The following is a 21,802-nucleotide window of genomic DNA, read 5'->3' on the forward strand; positions in this document are numbered from 1 at the left end:
ATACAGCAACCAATCAGAGCGCAGGGTCGTCCGCCGTCCAATCAGAGAGCAGACAGGAAGCAAAAGGGTGGAGGCGCCCTGAGCCCTGACTGACAGAAAGAGCTGATCCGCTGAATAAATGATAAAATACAGTTTAATAACCGGAGTTCCGTGATGTGAATCGCAGGAAGGCTGCTGGACCCGACGGCATACCAGGGAGAGTCCTAAGAGACTGTGCAGACCAGCTGGCAGAGGTATTCTGTAACATCTTCAATCTCCCTGTCATCATGCACTGTCCCCAAACACTTTAAATCTGCCACCATTATTCCCATACCCAAATAATTACCCACCACCAGCCCAAAGGATTACAGACCCATAGCCCTCACCTCCACAGTAATGAAGTGTTTTGAGAGGTTAGTACAATACCACACACGGTCATCCCGTGGAGAGCATCCTCAGCCATGACATTCTGGTGTGGTTCACAGGCTGCACTGAGGCAGACAAGAAAGCTACACACAGTCATCAAAACAGCAGAGAATGTCATCAATACACAGCTACCATGTCTCACTGACTTACACAACGCCCGCTGCCTGGGTCGGGCCACAAACATAACCCGGGACTCTTCCCACCCAGGTAACCGCCTGTTTACTCTGCTGCCCTCAGGGAGGCGCTACAGGTCCATCAAGACCCGCACCTCAAGACTATTAAACAGTTTTTACCCCTGAGCCATAAAGCAGGTAAACCAGTGTAACAAATCCCAATGCAACAACTCCTAAACCTGTACATTTAGCATGGGCAGTGCAGTTTTGGGTGGGTTTGTGCAATATTTATGTATTTATATGTTATTTTATCTAATTATTTTCTTTTACACACACACACACACACACACACATATATATATATATATTGCATAATCTATTTTATATATATTTTATCTCACCTGTTGTTATCATTTTATCCCACGAAGGAGAGGCATTCAAAATTCCATTGTACATATGTCCAATGACAATAAAGGCATTTGATTTGATTTGATTCAAACATCATTAGAGCAAGAAGAGAAGCAGAAGAACATTATTTATCTTAGAAATAAAGACATTTCCCCACAATCTGATGAATCTCAGAAATAAACCGATTGAGTGTTCAAACTAAATCTGCTTCTTTAACGTACGTCTGTGTTTGTGGTGAATCACAGTTATTTGTTTATCTATCAATTAGACTAAAGAGACTTTTAATAGTTAAATCAGTCAGTTAATCTCCATGATTAAAGCTTCAGGGACTGAACCTTAATATTTATTCTAGTTGGGTAATGTTGTACTTCATGAGCATTAAAATGTAAATTATTCAGGTAGTTTAATATCATGAATCTGCAGGATGTGAACCTCAATAGAAGCTTCATTTTTCTCCTTTAATACTCTGAATAAATAACAGTGACTTCACTCAAACCTGTTGTCATTTCTGTTTTTTATTGTTATGCCTCCATTCTTTTAGTTTCTGTCTTTTTAAAGCTTCCTGAAGCTTTTTTTTGCTACACTACATAAATATATGAAACCAGAAATCAGCATTTATTGTGCTTCTTTTAAAACCAAACAAACCTTTTTTTTTTTTATTGAAACACTTAAACACTAGTGAATTAATCCTCTTTCTATTTATACATTTGTCATCTCATTGTTCTGTTTATAAAAGTGATGAAGCTTCGTCAGGCCGGTGAGTCCTGTCAGGCAGCACTGAGAGCAAAACTTCTCACTGCTCCTGACTTTTATTTTGAAAGTGTGGGCAGTTTCTCACTGACAGTAATGTCTGGTCATTTCCTGGAGAAAGTAATTTCTATTTTTTATGTAGAAATCGGGTTTGTGGTGAACAAGAGCTGAATCCATGAGCTGTTACCTGTACAGATACATATCACCTGTCATTGGAGGAAACCCAGGCAGGTGAACAGAGCAGCCAATCAGCAGATTCAAAACCACAACCTTCCTGTTTGAACCAATCAGACGGTACACAACAGAAAACATCATTAAACATTAATCTATGGAAAACTGGCAGCAAACAGTTCCAGCAAACCTCCTCAGGGTTAGTTTACTAGACGTTAACCTTTATCCATCCATTCATCCATCCATCCATCCATCCATCCATCATCCATCCATCCATCCATTATCCATCCATCCATCCATCCATCCATCATCCATTCATCAATCCATCCATCCATCATCCATCCATCCATCCATTATCCATCCATCTATCATCACTCCACTCATAATTCATCCATCCATCCATCCATCCATCATCCATCCATCCATCCATTATCCATCCATCCATCCATCCATCATCCATTCATCAATCCATCCATCCATCATCCATCCATCCATCATCCATCCATCCATTATCCATCCATCTATCGTCACTCCACTCATAATCCATCCATCCATCCATCCATCCATTCATCCATCCATCCAATCATTATCATCTATCCATCCATCCATCATCCGTCCATTCATCCATCATCCACCCATCCATCATCCATCCATTCATCCATTCATCATCCATCCATCCATCTATCCATCCATCCATTCATCATCCATTCATCCATCCATCATCCATCATCTGTCCATTCATCCATCATCCACCCATCCATCATCCATCCATCCATCATCCATCCATGTATCCATCCATCTATCATCCATCCATCCATCCATCCATCCATCTTTATGATTAACAGCATGTGAAACAATTTTACATTTGTTGGTTTGGAGCTGAACAACAATCAGAATAATTTTCTTTGTGGATGTTCAGACCTGATGAAGGTTGACTCAAATTCAGCTCAATTCAGATCCTTCATTCTAACATAATGACAATAATAATAATAATAATAATAATAATAAAAGACACTGGGGTTAATACTGTATTTATTTTCTGCTGGTAATAAAACAGACTGTGCTCGGTTCCAACAGGAACTCTGTGCTTCAACACTTTGGTTACATCATAGAAACGCCATAGAAACATAAGTGCTTATAGAATCTGTGCAAAACAAATAACACTGTCAGAACATCTTCAGAACATCTTTAGAATGCTCACAGCTCTGTACCGACAAACACTGAAATACACTGCAGCTCACATCGCTGTCCTCAAACACTGCTGCAGGACCTGGACCAGAACCAGGACCAGAACCAGGATCAGAACCAAACCAGGACAGAACCAGAACCAGGATCAGAATAAAGAACTGAACCGGAACAGAACCTGAACTGGACCAGAACCAGAACCAGGACTGCAGGTTGGTTCAGGTCGAGCAGGAAGCAGTCGAGCAGCGATTTCTGCAGTTTGTTCACTTCAACTTTAAGTTTCAACAAGTGAAAATATGGCTTCAAGAGTGCAAACAGTCTGACACAAGATCTACCAGGATACACCAAAATCCACTGAGATCCAACAAGATCTACAGAGATCTGCAGAGATCTTTAGAGATCTACAGAGATTTACGGACATCTTCAGAGATCTACAGAGATCTCTAAAGATCTTCTGAAACCTTTAGAGATCTACAGGGATCTTCAGAGACCCTGAAGCTCCTTCATGGTCCACAATGATCCACTGTAACTAAGGACCCAGCAGGACCCACTGGATCCTCTGTGATCCGACCCTGATACCCAGAACTCAGTTCCCTTCACTTTGAGTTTGCAGGGTGGCCACTGTGACAGGAACCATGGAGAACCTCTGAGGTTCTGGTTCCTATAGTGGCACCTCTGAGAACTTGTCTCCTCCTTCATGAAGTTCTAACTTCGGAGCTGCAGCTCCCTTTGGATCAGAAGAATAAATTAAAGCTTGTTGTGAGCTCATGAGGAAACATCGATACGTTTCAGAACCTCTTGGTCCTGAGACTGGAACTGAGAGAACCTTCAGATATTCTTCTGTTGATGATGGATTTGTTAGTTTGTTATTTCATTAAAAATTTTCTTCTATGTTTACTGTTGTGACTTTTATAGTTTTAAAATGTATTTTAGGACTGATGATTCAGGAAATGTCTGATAATAAAGAGAGTAGTTTCCATTAAAACACGTTTTTTCCCTTTTCATTTGGTTCTTGATGAGATAATTAAACATTTTGCAGTTATCTGATAAAAACTGATGTAAAATAAGACAGATGTCATTCTGAACAAGGTTTTTAAATCTGCTGTAAATGCTATTTCTCATTAATTTAAACTTATTATATGAGAAATATGAGATTAAAAATCTTTTTTCATTAAATAAATGATTTTCTTAATCTCGTGATGATGTCATAATGATATATCCTAATTATACATATATTTTATATTCTTTTTTTTTTTTAATTTAAACTAATTTTACAATTTTAAATTGGGTTCCTTGAAGAACTTTTATATTATTAATGTTTGGATCATTTCCTGTTGAATCTTTTCATCTCTCAGATGAGTGAAGATAAAATTAATCTTCTTTTGTAGAGTTTTAAAATGTTCTAATCATGGTGAGAAATAAACTGTTTCCTGCTAAAGATGAAATGAACTTTTAGAAAACCATTTGCTCTCTATCTGAAGGTTTCCTCAGGTTTCTTTGGTGAATTCTGAGGAGAAAAACCTCCTCATGAATGAAATGCTGCTGAGAGTTCAAACAGCTGATCTGAGGTCAGCGGGAACTTCCTGTTTTTTATTATTTTATTCTGTTCCTTTGAGAACCTTCGGGAAAGTGTTGGACCTGATGGAGCTGAAGCAACACTTCAGAAATCTGGTAAAACTCAACGGAGATGACCCAGAACTCAAGTCAGATCCTTCATCTTCATCATCTTCCTCCTCCATCGTCCTCGTCCTCCTCTACAGGCAGATGTTCATCTTCTTCCTCCTCTCCAGAAGGATGTTCATCCTCTTCCTCCTTCCTCTTCCTCCTCTCCAGGCAGATGTTCATCCTCTTCCTCCTCTACAGGCAGATGTTGATCTGCTTCGCCAGCTCTCGGTCCAGATCGTGGATCAGAGTGTCGAAGTCCTTCAGACTGAGTCGACAGTTGAACGGCGCATCAAAGTCCAGGAACTCGTCCATGTACAAAGCTCCGCCTCCTGTGGCTCCTGACCACGCCCCCTTCTTCTCTTCATCCTCGTCTTCATCTCCACTACCTGAAACCATGAGCAGAGTTACAGGTGAAGGACTGCTGGGGTTAGCTGGGTTCCATGTATGTTAATGATCTCCAGATGGACACTGCTGAAGGGACTGGATTAAAGTCGTTTAAAGTGGTGTTTTTGACTCCTGATGATTGACAGGAACAAAAGGAAACCACCACAGGCTCCTCCCTCCAACAGAAAAGACTGCACCCGATTGGACGAACATTTCAATGCTGTTCTGCTCAAACTGGACCAACATAGCGGCTCATCTGCTGCAGGTTTGTTTAAAGGTTTTCTCAGAGTTTCAGCTGATTTAGATAAAGAAGTCTAAAGCTCAGCTTTATGTAAACCAGGAGGTCTCTAAACACATCACGATGCTGCCAGAATTTACTTTACAGAAATGTAAAGGTAGAAAAAACACATTTACAGTCATGAACTTGTAAGGTCCATGTTTATAACTCAGTCTAGACTCCAGTGACTCCTCAGTGATCGAACCCCTGAAACACCTGAACCTTTGACACCAAAAACAATCAGGAAATTAGGATCTTTCAAAGATTAATTAAAGGTCTTAATATACTTACAGCCATGCTATCACTGGTTAAACATCTGAGTCTAAAGGTCTCTAAACACTGTGCGATATTCGGCCGTCCCAGACCAAAGGTACCAACAGTGAGAGAATGGTGGAGATATCTTTGGTCTTGGCTCTAAATTGGTGGTGCTACGTCGCACTATGAGACAGGTTCAAGGACGGCTGTTGTCATGGCGACCAAAGACAAGCTGTCATAAATTCTGGGTGATCATCTCCAGTGTGACTGCTGCTGGACCTACGACAACCAACTAACCAATAGAAATGCAGGATGAAATGACGGACTGATCAATAAACCCAAATAGATGATTTACGATGACAAAACACATCAAAAGAAGTCTGTGGAATTTAAACAAAGAAGACATCCTAGTAGAGTTGTGGCAGCAGAAGCCTTTTAGACGTGTCCTCAAGCTCGTACCACAACCTGAGAAAAAAGGACGAAGCATGGAAGGATATAGCAGCTCCCAGGTTACAAGCTAACATTAGCAGCTAGCAAACACACACAAGCACCACTATAAATAGTGGCCACAGCACTTAGTTTATGTTATTAAATAAATAAACAATAAATCCATTGATGTTTGACTAGTTTCCCTGTGATTGTAGGAGCTCCATTCATGCTTCGGTTGTTTATTTTTCATGGATGGACGGCGCATGCTGATGATGTTTTATTTTTCATTCACGTCAACTCATGTACATCGCAGGCTGAGATTCAGCTGCTTTTTCGTATTCGTATTCTGCACAGAACAAACTTCACGTCGTGCCCAAAGATTATTAGACTCATGTCGTACAGTGTAGCAAGCTGGGAACTTATAGGATTGTTAAATCACACAGTGTGGCGAGGTCTTAATGAGTGGATCTAATGGTTCTATTTAAACTAGATCAGAGTCAGCAGCTGTAGTCGACTGGAATCACTCAGGAGAAGCTAAGAAAACCTTCTGCATCACAAAAGGTGATAACTGCTGTGTGTATTTATGAAAATGGAAACGTTGAGTCACTCCTGGAGCAGCAAAACGTTCACTGTTGATGTGTCAGCAGGTTTCCAGGAGAAGCTGCTTCAGTCCTGAAAAACTCTGAGACTAACAAATCCAACAGGAAGTCAGAGCAGCAGCTTCTTCCTGTCCTCCTGGTGAAACATTCTGTCTCCATGTTGGTCCAGTTTGAGCAGAAGTGAAGCATTCGTCTAATCAGTGTTTGCTGTAGGGGCGGAGCCTATGATGGCTTCCTGTTAGCGAGCACCTGTCAATCATCGGGTATCATTCCTTACCTGCGTCGCTGTCACTTCCTGCCACCTCGTCGTAGTCGGCGTCCTGCCCCGACAGCAGGTCTCGTCCGCAGACGCTCCAGTCTCCAGCGTACCGATTGATTGGCGGCGGGCTCTCCAGCCGGGCGGGACCGCCTCGCCCCCGCCGTGACACTACCACCTCCTCAGCCAATCGCAGGGCGGGACGCTGCCCCGGGGGACGGTGGGTGAGGGCTGGGGAGGGAGGAGAGGAGGCATCGCCGTGGTCGTCAGCCGGGACTCGATGGGTCGGTACTGAGGGAGGAAATGGTGAGGTCAGGTGGTTTCCATGGTAACAGCAGTATACCAGAGGGGCGGAGCTTCAGGGTCTCACCTGGCCACAGCTGCAGCAGGTAGTGCAGCGCCTCGATGTGCCGTTTGAAGTCCACGGCGCTCACAACGTCCTCGCCGTGACCCGAGCCTTTCCCCACCCCCCGCCCCGCCCTCACCCCTCCTCCCCCCCTCCAGGCCTCCTGGGTCGGCGTCAGCAGAACCGGACCGAAGCAGACCGCCAGGTTCTGGTGGGTCATCCTGTTGGATGGGCTGAAGGACGCCACCAGGCTCAGATGGTCCAGGAGCAGAGACAGGGTTGCCTGCAGGGACAGGGACGATTACTGTAGTACTACCACTACAACTACAGTACTACAATACTATTACTACAATACTACAGCACTACAGTACAGAGCAGTACTCCTATGGTATATACGGTCTAAAGTAGTCAAGGAGCAGCGACAGGGTGGCCTGCAGGGACAGGGACGGGAGACATGTACTACTGCAGTACTACTGTGGTAATACTACTGCTACTTTCACTACTCCTACTACTACTACTACTACTATGCAGTACTGCAGGACTATAGTACAGAGCAACAGGCTGAGGTAGTCAAGGAGCAGGGTTAGAGTTAGGGAGAGGGGCAGGTGACGTGTACTACTGCAGTACTGCTGCAGTACTACAGGACTGCAGTAGTAGTAGTTGCAGTACTCCAGTAGTAGTACTGTATCAGTACAGCAGTAGTACCCTCTCTGGAGGTGGCAGGCAGCCCAGCAGCTCCACGGTTCTCCGGGACAGTTCAGGGTCCGGTTCTGCAGGTGCTCCAGGTGCTGCAGGTGCTGCAGGTGCTGCAGGTGGAGGTCGCAGCTTCATGGCCTCTCGGACCACCTGGTACAGAGTTCTAGTGATGAGGGGGGACGGCAGTTCCCGCAGGTAGTCCTTCAGGATACCTGAGGACACAGAACCCAGATCAGGTAGAGGAACCACAACCATCCAGCTCTCCCCCCATAGCTACAAGTTCAGGTTCTTACTCAGGTGCACATTTTTTATAATTCTTTATATTACCAGGTAGGAACACTTGAGAACAACAAAGTTGTAACATTAAAGTTCAGGAACACATTCAGGCTCAGATCTGACCCCACAGCTCCAGGTTCTTTAGGTCAGGTCCAGGTTCTTTAGGTCTGGTCCAGGTTCTTGGGGTTAGGTGCTTTAGGTCCAGGTTCTTTAGTTGAGATTGTTTAAGCTAGATTTGTTACATCAGGTTTGGGTAGATCAGATCAAGTTCTTTAGCTCAGGATAATTGGGTCAGGTTCCTTAGGTCAGGTCTAAGTTCTTTATGCCAGTTTCAGGTTCTTTAGGTCAGGTCTAGGTTCTTTAGGGCAGTTTCAGATTCTTTAGGTCAGGTCTAGGTTCTTTATTCCAGTTTCAGGTTCTTTAGGTCAGGTCTCGGTTCTTTATGCCAGTTTCAGGTTCTTTAGGTCAGGTCTAGGTTCTTTATGCCAGTTTCAGGTTCTTTAGGTCAGGTCTAGGTTCTTTATGCCAGTTTCAGGTTCTTTAGGTCAGGTCTAGGTTCTTTAGGGCAGTTTCAGATTCTTTAGGTCAGGTCTAGGTTCTTTATTCCAGTTTCAGGTTCTTTAGGTCAGGTCTAGGTTCTTTATGCCAGTTTCAGGTTCTTTAGGTCAGGTCTAGGTTCTTTATGCCAGTTTCAGGTTCTTTAGGTCAGGTCTAGGGATAGAGGGATGTCTGGAGTGACCTGCTTTGTCTGCTGCCTCCACGCCCTGACCCCGGATAAGAGGAAAAAGATGGATGGATAGAAGGTCTAGGTTACTAGGTCAGGTTCTATAGGTCAGGTTCTTTATGTCAGGTTCTTTAGGTCAGGTCAAGGTTCTTTATCCTAGTTTCAGGTTCTACAGATCCAGGTTCTTTAGGTCAGGTTCTTTATGCTAGTTTCAGGTTCTTTAGGTCAGGTTCTTTAGGTCTAGGTTCTTCGGGTCTAGGTTCTTTCAGTCAGGTTCTTTAGGTCAGGTTCTTTAGTTCTAGGTTCCTCAGATCAGGTTCTTCGGGTTGGGTTCTTTAGGTCTAAATTCTTTAGGTCAAGTTCTTTAGGTCTAGGTTCTTCAGGTTAGGTTTTTGAGGTCAAGTTCTTTAGGTCTAGGTTCTTCAGGTCAGGTTCTTTAGGTCTAAATTCTTTAGGTCAGGTTCTTTAGGTCAAGTTCTTTAGCTCTAGGTTCTTCAGGTCAGGTTCTTTAGGTCAGGTTCTTTAGGTCTAGGGTTTTTAGGTCAGGTTCTTTAGGTCTAGGTTCTTTAGGTCAAGTTCTTTAGCTCTAGGTTCTTCAGGTCAGGTTCTTTAGGTCAGGTTCTTTAGGTCTAGGCTTTTTAGGTCAGGTTCTTCAGGTCAGATTCTTTACGTCGGGTTCTTTAGGTCAGGTTCTTTAGATCTAGGTTCTTCAGGTCAGATTCTTTACATCAGGTTCTTTAGGTCTAGGTTCTTCAGCTCTAGGTTCTTCAGGTCAGTTTCTGTAGGTCAGGTTCAGGTTCTGTCTGTCTAGGTTCTTCAGGTCAGGTTCTTTAGGTCAGGTCTAGGTTTGTTCGGCCAGGTCCTTTGGGTCAGGATTTTAGGGACCAGGTTCTTTAGGTTCCTCGGCTGTGCTCACTAACCTGTGATTACGTTAATGTCGGGGTAGAGGTCCTCAGACAGACACACCGCTAAACTGTTCCTCTCGAACCAATCCCGGAGCTCCTTCTTCACAGCAGCAGAACCACACAGTCTGTACAGACCCACCACCTGACACACACACACACACACACACACACACACACACACACACACACACACACACACACACACACACACACTGTTAGCATGGCATTAGCACCTTATAGCATGTCAGCTGCCGGTATCTCGGTTCCACCTGAAACCAACCTTCAGGCCTCGCCGTTCTATCTCTGCCACAGTCTTCTGGATCAGGAGGGGCACCGGAAATGCAGATCCTTCTGTCTCCACCAGGTGGTGCAATTCCACTCCAAACACGTTGGCAGGCGTAGACGAATCCCCGCTGGGCTGCAGACAGAACATTTATCATTTATTTCACTGTTAGAACCCCACTAGAACTCTGAGGATGTAGTTTTTCTGAGTACCTGAGTGTCCCACTTTTCCTGCAGAGACAGCTTGACGTAGAGAAGTCCCCTGGGTTCCAGCTTCACACAGAGCTGCTGACTGCGACTTCCTGAAACAGAACCAAGCAGAACCTGGTTCTAACCACCATCACCCACACATTTAAACAAAGACACTGAGTTAGTCTGCTGTTAGGAACCTTTGAAAAGCGGCGGGATGGAGACTCCACCCAGACAGCAGACTCTGTTCCTGGTTGGACCTCCTGAAGGGTCTACTGATGGTCTACTGGGTCCTGGTGCTGGTGGACCTGCTTGAGAACAAACAATCCGTTCAATAAATCTGATCAGAGAATCAGAGTTTTTACCAACCAGGACGTTGGAACCAACAGGACCAAACACACCTGATGGTGGCACTAGAGTCAGACTCCTGCTTGTTTACAGGTATTTCTGGTAGTAGTTGTGGTAGTATTAGTATTAGACTACTACAGCAATAGTACTAACAGCACTTCCAGCAAACTGGAACCTTCAGTTAACATACTACTGTTGAACGTAGTATAAATACTGCGTAGTGAATACTATGTTCCGTAGCACTACACAGTATGAATCTGTTAACTCTTGTTCCAGACGGTTTCAGGAAAGTGCTAAAGGCCTCTACACACTGAGGATCTAAACAATCCTACAAGTTCCCAGTTTGCTCCACTGTACGACATGAATCTAATGATCTTTTGAAGTTTACTCTGTGCGGATTGCACGATGAAAACGCAGCTGAATCTCAGCCTGCGATGTACGTGAGTCGATGTGAATGAAGGCCAAAACGTCATCAGCGTGCTGCATCTATCCATGAAAAATATACAACTGAAGCAAAAACAGAGCTCTTACAATCACAGGGAAACTAGCCAAACATGAAAGGAGCTCCTACAATCACATGGAAACTAGCCAAACATGAAAGGAGCTCCTACAATCACATGGAAACTAGCCAAACATGAACATAGCCCTGCTGACATTTATGTCTAAAAGGCTTCTGCTGCCACAACTCTACTAGGCTGTCTTCTTTGTGTAAATGCCACAGACTTCTTTTGATGTGTTTTGTTGCCATTAATCATCTATTTCAGTTTATTCATCAGTCCGTCATTTCATCCTGCATTTCTATTGGTTAGTTAGTTGTCGTAGGTCCAGCAGCAGTCACACTGTGAGATGATCACCCAGAATTTCTGACAGTCAGAATTTTATGGCAGCTTGTCTTTGGTCGCCATGACAACAGCCATTCTTGAACCTGTCTCACAGTGCGACATAGGACCACCAATTCAGAGCCAAGACCAAAGATATCTCCACCATTCTCTCACTGTTGGTATCTTTGGTCTGAATCACCCAGTGAGTAGAGGCCTTATAGGACAGCTAAGCTAATGTATGGCATCCAGCTGATGTTCCTGAAGAGAACCACCTGAGAGGAACCAGAGTCAGGACTTTTAGTTAGTTCATCAGCTGGTTCTCCTGATGTTCCTGGAGCTGCTGACTGTTTTAATGTGGGTTTGTTCCATCTGACAGACTCTCTGAAGGTCTTTTTATTTCCTAGCCGGGCCTTGGTACCGGTACCTGGGGTCAGGATCACGATGCGGAGCTGCCGGGCTCGCTCCAGCTCCAGGTGGAAGGTGTGGTTTAAGGAAAGGGCGGAGCCTCTGAGCGTCAGCAGGGCGGTCCTGGCTCTGGTCACACCGTCCACCTGGATGGCCAGGAACACCTCCTTACTGCCCTCAGACCTGCAGACAGACGTCCATTCAGAGCCCATCAGCAGCTGCACAGGAACAGAGTCTCTGATTGGCTGGTTCTCATGTGGAAGGAGTTGACTGTTGTATCTCCTCATAAATCTGTGTTTACGTCTGATCAGCCAATGAGAGCTTCAGCCTGCACAGCTGCAGTTCCTCTGATGTCCACTAGATGATGCTGCGATCTGACTGCTCTGATTATCCTGTAAAGCCCAGAGTCTCCAGGAGCTTCCAGGAGCTTCCAGGAGTCTCCAGGAACTTCCAGAAGCTTCCAGGAATCTCCAGGAGTTTCCAGGAGTCTCCAGGAGCTTCCAGGAGTCTCTAGGAGTTTCCAGGAGTCTCCAGGAACTTCCAGGAGTCTCCAGGAGCTTCCAGGAGCGTCCAGGAGTTTCCAGGAATATCTAGGAGCTTCCAGGAGCTTCCAAGAGTTTCCAGGAGTCTCCAGGAGCTTCCAGGTGAGTAGGTACCTGCCGCTCTTCATCTCCTCCAGGCCCAGCAGGTGGACGGTCAGTAAACCTGTCACTCTCTGGCTGCATCGCGGCGGGTCGGAACCGACGTACAGCCGGAACGAGGAGATGTCGCACATCACCTCCTGGGGGGGCTGAGGAGCCTGTTGCCGTGGCAACAACTCAGGAGAGTCGCCGTCACTGAGATACCCTGAAACACAAACGATTAAAGAACCTGAAACATCACGTCCACCATGGTTCCTCAGATGTTAAACTCTGAACTGATGTTGTCTCCTCAGACTTCTGTGGAGGTTCTCAGTCATCCAGGTCCTGGAGATGGTAGAAGCTTCGGGAGAAAGATTTCTAGAAATGTCTTCCAGAACCTCCAGTTGGTTTCTCCTGAAGCTCCTACCATCTCATCCAGATATTTTTCTATCTCCATGTTTTCTCTGCAGACTTTTCTTCTCTGCTCTGCTCATCATCTGTAGATGTTCCACCAATGCTGAATGAATCTCCAACAGCTAGAAGATGTTCCACCATGCTGAATGGATCTCCAACAATTTGCTCCTCCGTTCTCTGTTTCTGCTGCATTTATTTTATTCTCTCTGAGGAAACACTGCCTGCAGTTCAACCTGAAAACTCTCTGAATGTTTTGGTCTCAGCTGAGTCGGTCCAGGAGAACCAGAACCAGGAGGAAGGTTGTGGTTCTCCAGAAGCAGAACCAGGAGGAGAAAGGTTTAGTTTTGTACAAAAGATTCAAATATGTTATTTTCCGGGTGTATTTTTAATGAGATAAGTAGATGATTGGTGAAATAATTTTCAGGTTTTCTAGACGGAACCAAACATCTGTTGATGATTGTTTTCTCCAGTTTCTATCTGATGAACGGTTTAATCCTGGTGATTAGAGCTTAAACGGTTTCAGCTCCTCCCTGTAAATAAATCAAACGTACCTCCTTTACTGGCTGAGCGTCCTCTGGACGATCGCCGCAGCGGTCGGGCGGGAGTGGCGGAGCTATCCAGGTGATATCTGCTGATGACGTTCTGATTGGACAGCGCCGCACTTTTATTGGTAGCCTCGTCGCCGCCCCCTCTGCCATCGTTTCCATGGCGATGGGCCCGAGAGGACGAGCGGAGGCTAAGTTTCCGTCGCAGCTCAGGAAGTTTCTTCATCTTCATGGAGAGTTTCCTCACCGTACCTGGAGACCTCAGCCTGTCAATCACACTGCCAGACACGCCCCCTTTCTTCTGGGAGGCGGGGCTGGAGTCAGAGGGAGGGGAGTCTGGGGGAGATAGAGACGATCACATGACAAGCAGGATGACCACAGAAGAAGAATCTCTGAATATTTACATTTCTACAGTCTGTCTCCTGTCTTCTCTAGTGTCTCTGCTGCTGTTTCGTCTCATCTTTATAAGTTTCTGGTTTCTCTTCTGTCATTTTGTGTCTCGTTTTTCTTGTGTTCTGTCTGGTTGGTGTGGTTGGAGATGATCACGTGACTAGCAGGTGAGCCTTTACCTGGACATTCCGCTGTGATGTCATCAACATGGTGGCTGATGCTTGGATTGGCATCCTCCAGGGGACCGTCTGTTGGCCCTGCCTCCTGCTGGTCGTCCCTCCTCCTCCAGACGTCCTCGTCCCGGCGGGGCCCGCTGCCGTCGTCCTCTTCAGGGATGGGGTTGTACCAGATGTTGCTGCCGCTGTTCTCCTGAGGGCCCAGTGCTTCATCTGAGGCCTGGGACTTTCCTGAGGACAGCACCCAGGCCCGGCTGCTGCGGTCCAGGCTCTGCAGGTAGGCCCGCTGGGACGGAGCTTCAGGCTGCTGGGACGAGATCCTCCAGTCTCCAAACTGAGGAGTCTGGAAACAACAAGCAGAGTTTACTCACTGGAAGGACAGGACGGAAGAACCACAGAACCAGAAGGAACATCATGATTCAGGAACACAGCAGGAACTCAGTGGAACTAAAGTGAGTTCTTTGGTTCCTTCAGTCCTTCGTATTTATTCAGCTGCTCTTTGCTGGAGGGGTTGGGTTGCTCTACGTTCTCTGGAGAACACCTCAAAGGTTTTGTTGGGTTCTGGACTAACTCAGCTGTATTCTGCTGTTTGTTCTCCACCAGCTGTGTGTCTGAGCTCTGTTCCTCCTGAATGAAGCTCTGGTGTTAAACAGATAAAGAACCTAAAGAATAAGTGAAATGTCGCCAGATCTGGTCCCAGGAGTCAGTCTGGTTCAACCCCTTGACACCTGAATTTATTTACAATTAAATAAAAAACTTTTTTTGTGTGTTTTTGCTTTCCAGTTGATGCTAAAATAAGTGGAGATTGTTAATTTATCTATTACACATAGAACAGATATGTAATAATAATAACAGATATATAATAATAATAACAGATATAATAATAATAATAATAATAATAATAATAATAACAGATATATAATAATAATAACAGATATATAATAATTAGGTCCCACTACGACCGGTCCTACCAGAAACCAGTGCTTTAAAAGGTTCCAGGTCCGTATTGAATATGAACAAACCAGCAATGGAGGAATGGATACGCTATCTACAGTCTGAATGAATGTTCGATGATGAACATTTATAACAACAGACGTCAAGGGGTTAAACATTAAACTAATTCTAATCTCTATAAAGTCATGAAAGAATTTCCAAAGACGTCCATCTTCTGGACCATGGTCCAGGTAGATCTAACTCTGAAACGCCAGAGCATCCTCTACCTGCTGCTGTGCTGCTCTCTGGCTCCACACCTGCCCAGGTGCATCCTGGGACATCGCTGGCAGGGAGGAGGGCGGAGCTAAAGAGCCCTGCCGTGCCCACTGCTGCTTCTTAGCGACCGTGATGTGGTTACGAGGCGGCGAGTCGAGGTCGGCTGTCCTGGATGATGTCATCAGTGACGGCGACGACGGTGAAGAAGAAGTCTGGAGGACCGGAGCTTCTGGAGGAGAAACACTGATGTCAGTAAAACATCTGGATCAGGTTCAGAAGAAGTCTGGAGGACCGGAGCTTCTACAGGAGAAACACTGATGTCAGTAAAACATCTGGATCAGGTTCAGAAGAAGTCTGGAGGACCGGAGCTTCTACAGGAGAAACACTGATGTCAGTAAAACATCTGGATCTAAACATCTTCTGGCCAGCTGCTTCCTCTTCTGTTCTCTGGAACTCAGTTGATGAGTTCAGGATCCAACAGTGGAGTTGCTCTTTATTGATCACCTATAGTCACAGTGTGTGTGTGTGTGTGTGTGTGTGTGTGTGTGTGTGTGTGTGTGTGTGTGTGTGTGTGTGTGTGTGTGTGTATGTGATCCTCGTGACAGTCCGTCCAGTGACTACATGAATAAAGTCTCTGTTTGGGTAGCTGTTGGTGTGATGTCACGTGTTGAACCGTAACGGAGCTCTCTGATTGGTTCAGATGAACAATAAAAGGAATCATGTGATTTCATGACTTCAGCCGCAATGCTTGAGTTTATTTTCCATTGAAATGATGTAAAATAAAGATGTGGTATTGTTCCCTCTGTGTTCCCTCTGTGTAATTAAATTTAATTGTTAAACGTGTAGACGTGGGCTTGGTATGGTACAGTCTCATGTAATAGTGTTAAAGGACCATGAGTGATGGTGATAATGGGAAATGTGCATCCAGTATATATGTTCTAGTGTCAGAGGGGTTCGTGTAGAGGAACCTGATGTTCTAGTGTCAGAGGGGCTAGTGTAGAGGAACCTGATGTTCTAGTGTCAGAGGGGTTAGTGTAGTGTAATTGTGCAGTAATAACACAGAGATATGTGCAGTATAATCATGGTAAAATGTTCATTAATTACTGCTTTATAGCTGCACTGGTCCTCCAGCTGTTGTCTGTTTTTCCACTATGTGTTCTCACTTGTTGCTTGTGTTTCTTTTTGTATGTCTTTGTTCAGTTATGGTTTTATGTTATTTGTTTTTTTTTTTTTTATTTTTAACCTGCTAATGGGACTCCAGATGGAAATTATCTGTACAGAGAAAATCTCTCTAGTTACATATAAATGTTCATCAATACGAACTGTCTCATTTCAAAAATAAAACAAACATGAACATAATCTCTGTGTTGTGGGTCTTTACATGTTGATAAAACTTTCATGAAGTGTTCAGTCGAAATGAATTCAGGGTTAGGATTAGGTTCAGGTTCAGGGTTGGGTTCAGGTTCAGGGTTGGTTCAGGGTTGGATTCAGGTTCAGGTTCAGGGTTGGGTTCAAGTTCAGACTTGGGTTCAGGTTCAGGGTTGGGTTCAGGTTCAGGGTTGGATTCAGGTTCAGGGCTGGGCTCAGGTTCAGGCTTGGGTTCAGGTTCAGGTTCAGGGTTGGGTTCAGGTTCAAGGTTGCGTTCAGGTTCAGGGTTGGGTTCAGGTTCAGGGTTGGATTCAGGTTCAGGGCTGGGCTCAGGTTCAGGCTTGGGTTCAGGTTCAGGTTCAGGGTTGGGTTCAGGTTCAGGGTTGGGTTCAGGTTCAAGGTTGGGTTCAGTTTCAGGGTTGGGTTCAGGTTCAGGGTTGGGTTCAGGTTCAAGGTTGGGTTCAGGTTCAAGGTTGGGTTCAGGTTCAGGGTTGGGTTCAGGTGAACAGACGACCTCAGCTCTGTACAGGTGAGTTAACCTGCAGGTAAATACAGCCACATGGAGACTTCAGGTTCTGGTAGCAGATATTCAAGGTTGTGTTCTGGCTCCGCCCACATTTATCGAGACTGCATCAGACCAGACTTGTGTGGACTTGGGGCAGCCAGATAACCCATAATGCAGTGGCAAAGGCCAATGAGGAAACTTTCAGAGGCAAGACAAGCTTTTTTGTGAATACTACTGTTATTATGATACAAAATGTAGTTTTGAGATTATTTCAGGCGAGAAAGTAGTTGTGTAAAGTCAAATATGTGGTCAATTTATCCAGATAAAGCCTGATAAAAAATTTACTCCAATGGTTTCAGATGTGTGAGCGTCCAGTTTAGACGGCTATGAGTGGCTGGTCAGCCTCACTGTAGCCGCCAAGAGCAGCCTTATGTCGACAAGACTTTTTGAAATTTGCCGCTGGCCCTGACGATTCTATAGCGGTTAAACAGGGATATAAGTAGTTTTACGTTTATCTAATGGCCTCATGGTGTATTTTTTTATTGTTCAGAGAAAAATGGGCTTGAAAGAAGTTAAAGTTAATATAACATAATATTGTTCATGTTTTACTCGATCACTGACTGTGTACTTCTGAATTATTGTTTTGTCTTCATTACCTGTAGTACGACTTTGTTCTATTCTTATGACTGTTACTGTGCATTAAAAATAACATTTAAGCAATATTTTATTCCAGGGACATATGAAGAAACCCAGATCCTCACTGACTGCTGAGAGACTCCACAGACAGAACATCAGTAGCTCCATCTTCAGCATCTGGACCAGCAGGATGCTGTTCATGGAAACTGAAGGAGATTAAATGATTACATGTATTTAAGCATTTTATAATTAAATATTATTCAACTGTGTTCAAAAAATGAATTGAACTGTTGAAGCCAGAAGTAAATGTTCCTCTAATATCAGACCTGTTTGATCAGATGCTGCTGATGTTTGAAAAGGTTTCTGTTTTATTACCTGACAGGCAGAGGAAGAGCTCACCTGTAGGAGCTCACCTGTAGGAGCTCACCTGTTAGAGCTCACCTGTGTTCAGTTTCTGAGTACAGTAGTTGACATGAAATATTCTCTTATTAATCAGTGATGATGTTCAGCATACAGAAGTCCTTGTGATCACAGTAAGCGTAGTGATGTTTGTATATCTATCAGACTATAAACCTCTGGATGTTGGAGGACAAACAGTAGCTCTGTATGTAGAATGTAGACTAATGTATTTTAGTAATGTTAATAATAAAACTGTAAACCATCCATCTGTTTACGAGGCGTCCTCATGAAGATTTATTATTTTTCCAGCAATCAGTTTCTGACAAATTTTTGTGGATCCACTGATAGAACTGAGAATGAGACGGTTCAGTTCATCACAAACTACAGCTGTGTGTGTGTGTGTGTGTGTTATTATATCTGTTCCATTTCGTTGTTTTTCATGGTAAAAATAATCGGAGCAGATGAACCGAGGCGGTGACGTCATCAAGTACGCTGGTGTTCCAATTGCACTTTAGCCTCGATGCGTTCTAGCAAGTCTATACTTCGGAGTCCAACACGTGAGTCCATTCTCACCAAGTACGCGAGTACGGACTTGCGTACTTAGAATTGAGAAATGGCCAGAGTGTCTGTCTACTGGCTGAAAACGGGCCTCCACTTCCTGTCACCTGACCGCCCTCTGAGGACCTGACAGAGGACTTTGAGCTAATAATAGCCCATCTGTTTTTAATGGGGGGAGGAGGGAGGGGGCAAATAAACAGCTGGGGCTGATGTCAATGAAGCCTCTATGGAGGAAACACACTGCAGCCTATTCACTATTCACACACACACACACACACACACACACACACACACACACACACACACACACACACACACACACACACACACACACACACACACAGAGCTGTGACTGTTTCTAGTGTTGGATCAGAGCTTCACGTTTGTCTCAGTTGGACTGATTCTCGTTCAGTTAGTTTCCATCAGAAGACCAGAACCTGTTAAATCTGTTTAAAGTTCCTCAGGTTCTTCCGACTGCTCCTCATGTTCCTTCAAGAACACAAACTGGAACCAAACTGTCAAGAACCTGGAAAGTTCAATCATGAGCTCCGAGTTTTTAACCAAAATTTATCCTGATCTTTGGACAAGTTAAAGTTCTGACTGATGAAGAACAGAAGAACCAAATGATCTGAAGCTGGAACTCCTTCAGAGGACTCATAGGAGTCTTGGTGGCCTCCCGGGATGTTGAAGCTTAACGCTGCTGTATTTACATTTGTCTTCAGAGGTTTCATATCTGCAGAACGTTTGAAAGAAAATCAATCTCTTACTGGTCGCTGAGAAAATGAACTGATATCTGACATCAGAACAACATAAACAGGAGGAAACACACACACACACACACACACACACACACACACTCAGGTCTAATGACAGGATGTGGTCTGTTGACCCAGTTTGTCTGCAGATCAGCAGATTACAGATTCTAAACTGATTCAGAACCTCTAAGGGATCCTGGTTCTGGTCCTGGTTCTGAGTCTGGTCCTGGTTCTAATTCTGGTCCTGGTTCTGAGTCTGGTCCTTTTAATTTATGAGTTCCTTCTCTAAAGAATCTCTTGGAGATGTTCCATCTCTTTGGTTCTGTTTTCAGACCCATTAGTAGAAGCAGATCTTCAGTCTGCTGTCAGAGAACCTAAGCTCAGAAGTTCTGACCCAGAACAGAACCGCTCTAAAAATAACTCCTGAGAACCAGGATGAAGACCTGATGAGGACTAAAGAGCTGCTTCCTCAGAGGAACCAGTTTATCTCATCTAACCACAGGTTAGCGTGTTAGCATGAGGTTAGCATGAGTTTAACATGAGGGTAGCATGAACTTTGCATGTTAGCATGAGGTTAGCATGAGGTTAGCATGAGGTTAGCATGAGGTTCACATGAGGTTAGCATGAGGTTCGCATGTTAGCATAAGGTTAGCATGAGGTTTGCATGTTAGCATGAGGTTTGCATGTTAGCATGAGGGTCGCATGAGGTTAGCATGTTAGCATGGGTTTAGCATGAGGATAGCATGAGGTTAGCATGTTAGCATGTAGGCCGACTGACAGTCCCGAGGTTTGGGTTCTCCTGTAGAACCACACAGAACGCCTCATACCCCATCGCATGTAAACAAAGATCTGGGCTGAGAAACCACCACAGAGAAACTCTATGATAGCTGCAGGACGTTCTCACAGAGCTGCAGAACATTCTCACAGAGCTATAGAACGTTCTCACAGAGTTGCAGAACGTTCTGAGTTGCAGAACATCTTCACAAAGCTGCAGTACATTCTGACAGAGCTACAATACATTCTCACAGAGCTGCAGAGCATTCTCACAGAGCTGTAGAACACCTTTGCAAAGATGCAGAACGTTCTCACTGATTTAAAAAAACTATGAACTTAAACGCAAACTAGAACTGATGATGATGCGTTCAGTGACTCAGTTTAAACATGATGATGATGCATTCACTGACTCGATGTAAACATGATGATGATGCATTCACTGACTCAGTGTGAACATGATGATGATGCGTTCACTGACTCTCTGTCAGGGCTGTTTAGTTTGTTGCTCACCGTTCAGTTTGGGGTCAGTCTTCCTCCGTGTTCGGTCTTTTCCTCTTAGCCTGGAGAACGTTCTCTTTAGCAGAGGTTCAGCCATGTTCCTGCAGAAGAACCGACTTTAACCAGCAGCAGGAGTCACAGTTTGTTCTTCATGTTCCAGAGCAGAACCTCAGTTTGTTCTTCATGTTCCAGAACAGAACCTCAGTTTGTTCTTCATGTTCCAGAGCAGAACCTCAGTTTGTTCTTCATGTTCCAGTGCGTCTTCTCCGCTGCTCTGAGCTGCTCAACAGGAAATAAATTCCACACATTCTTTCCCAAACTCCCCCTGTTCTCCTCCCCTTGCTCTCCTCCCCCTGCTCTCCTCCCCCTGTTCTCCTCCCACGGTTCTCCTCCCCCTGCAGGAACCAGCAGCACTGAGGCATCATGGGAGCTGTAGTTATTTAACTCTGTAGCTTCAAGCAGGTTTTTATTTCTGCATGTTTCTGTTTCATTCACACTTTTACTGCAGGAGCATTCTAACTCCAGAAGTTCTGATCTGATGTCAAACCTCAGCCTGGTTCTTAGTTTCTGGAGAACCCAGAGTAGAGCAGGACTCCTGGATCTGGTCCAGAACATCCTGCATGTTGACAGAGAGCAGAGGAGACCTGATGAAGCTGCAGTGCATTCTGGGTAAAAGTCTCTTCCATGTTTCCTCCAAACTCCAGTTTGCATCCTGAAGACCCTTTCTGTCTGATCTTTAAGATCTTTAAAGAACGTTCCTCTTCTGTGTGGCATTAATTTTCTGTAAAACAGAATGCTGGTTCTGGTTCTGATTCAGGTTCTTGTTCTGGTTCTGGTTCTGGTTCTGGTTCTGGCTCTGGCTCTGGTTCAGGTTCTGGTCCTGGTTCTGGTTCTGGTCTTGGTTCTGGCTCTAGTTCTGGTTTTGGTTCAGGTTCTGGTTCTGTTTCAGGTTCTGGTTCTTGTTCTGTTTAAGTTCTGGCTCTGGTTCTGGTTGAGGTTTTGGCTCTGGTTCTGGTTTTGGTTTTTGGCTCTGGTTCTTGTTCTGTTTAAGTTCTGGCTCTGGTTC

General features: G+C 44.7%; 1 protein-coding gene across 3 annotated transcripts; it reads right to left on the bottom strand.

The window, feature by feature from the left end:
• Nucleotides 1-2,862: 2,862 nt before the first annotated feature.
• Nucleotides 2,863-21,064, bottom strand: LOC111565204 (rho GTPase-activating protein SYDE1). 3 transcript variants are annotated; one of them, XM_035945942.2, is made up of 14 exons: nucleotides 20,749-21,064; nucleotides 15,255-15,469; nucleotides 14,038-14,377; nucleotides 13,475-13,804; nucleotides 12,546-12,735; nucleotides 11,909-12,072; nucleotides 10,516-10,626; nucleotides 10,340-10,428; nucleotides 10,125-10,262; nucleotides 9,860-9,986; nucleotides 7,949-8,151; nucleotides 7,268-7,526; nucleotides 6,919-7,188; nucleotides 2,863-5,083 (listed from the first exon to the last, which is right to left on the bottom strand). In XM_035945942.2, the coding sequence occupies exons 1-14, from the start codon at nucleotides 20,831-20,833 to the stop codon at nucleotides 4,890-4,892; spliced, it is 2,715 nt and encodes a 904-aa protein (XP_035801835.2). In that variant the 5' UTR covers nucleotides 20,834-21,064; the 3' UTR covers nucleotides 2,863-4,889. The 3 variants fall into 3 exon arrangements, with proteins under 3 accessions (XP_035801835.2, XP_023121018.2, XP_023121019.2); XM_023265250.3 differs by having other exon boundaries at nucleotides 15,255-15,472; nucleotides 20,749-21,063; XM_023265251.3 differs by having other exon boundaries at nucleotides 10,516-10,623; nucleotides 15,255-15,472; nucleotides 20,749-21,062.
• Nucleotides 21,065-21,802: the final 738 nt, after the last annotated feature.

This window comes from Amphiprion ocellaris, chromosome 18 (assembly GCF_022539595.1).
Source record: "Amphiprion ocellaris isolate individual 3 ecotype Okinawa chromosome 18, ASM2253959v1, whole genome shotgun sequence".
NCBI classification, from domain to species: domain Eukaryota; kingdom Metazoa; phylum Chordata; class Actinopteri; family Pomacentridae; genus Amphiprion; species Amphiprion ocellaris.

Excerpts from the sequence above, each read along its gene's own strand:
- LOC111565204 (XM_023265250.3), bottom strand. The coding sequence starts at position 20,833 with ATGGCTGAACCTCTGCTAAAGAGAACGTTCTCCAGGCTAAGAGGAAAA. Across the intron at positions 9,987-10,124 it reads TAGAACGGCGAGGCCTGAAG|GTGGTGGGTCTGTACAGACT; the intron begins GTTGGTTTCAGG and ends TGTGTGTGTCAG. Across the intron at positions 7,189-7,267 it reads CCTGCTGCAGCTGTGGCCAG|TACCGACCCATCGAGTCCCG; the intron begins GTGAGACCCTGA and ends TTCCTCCCTCAG.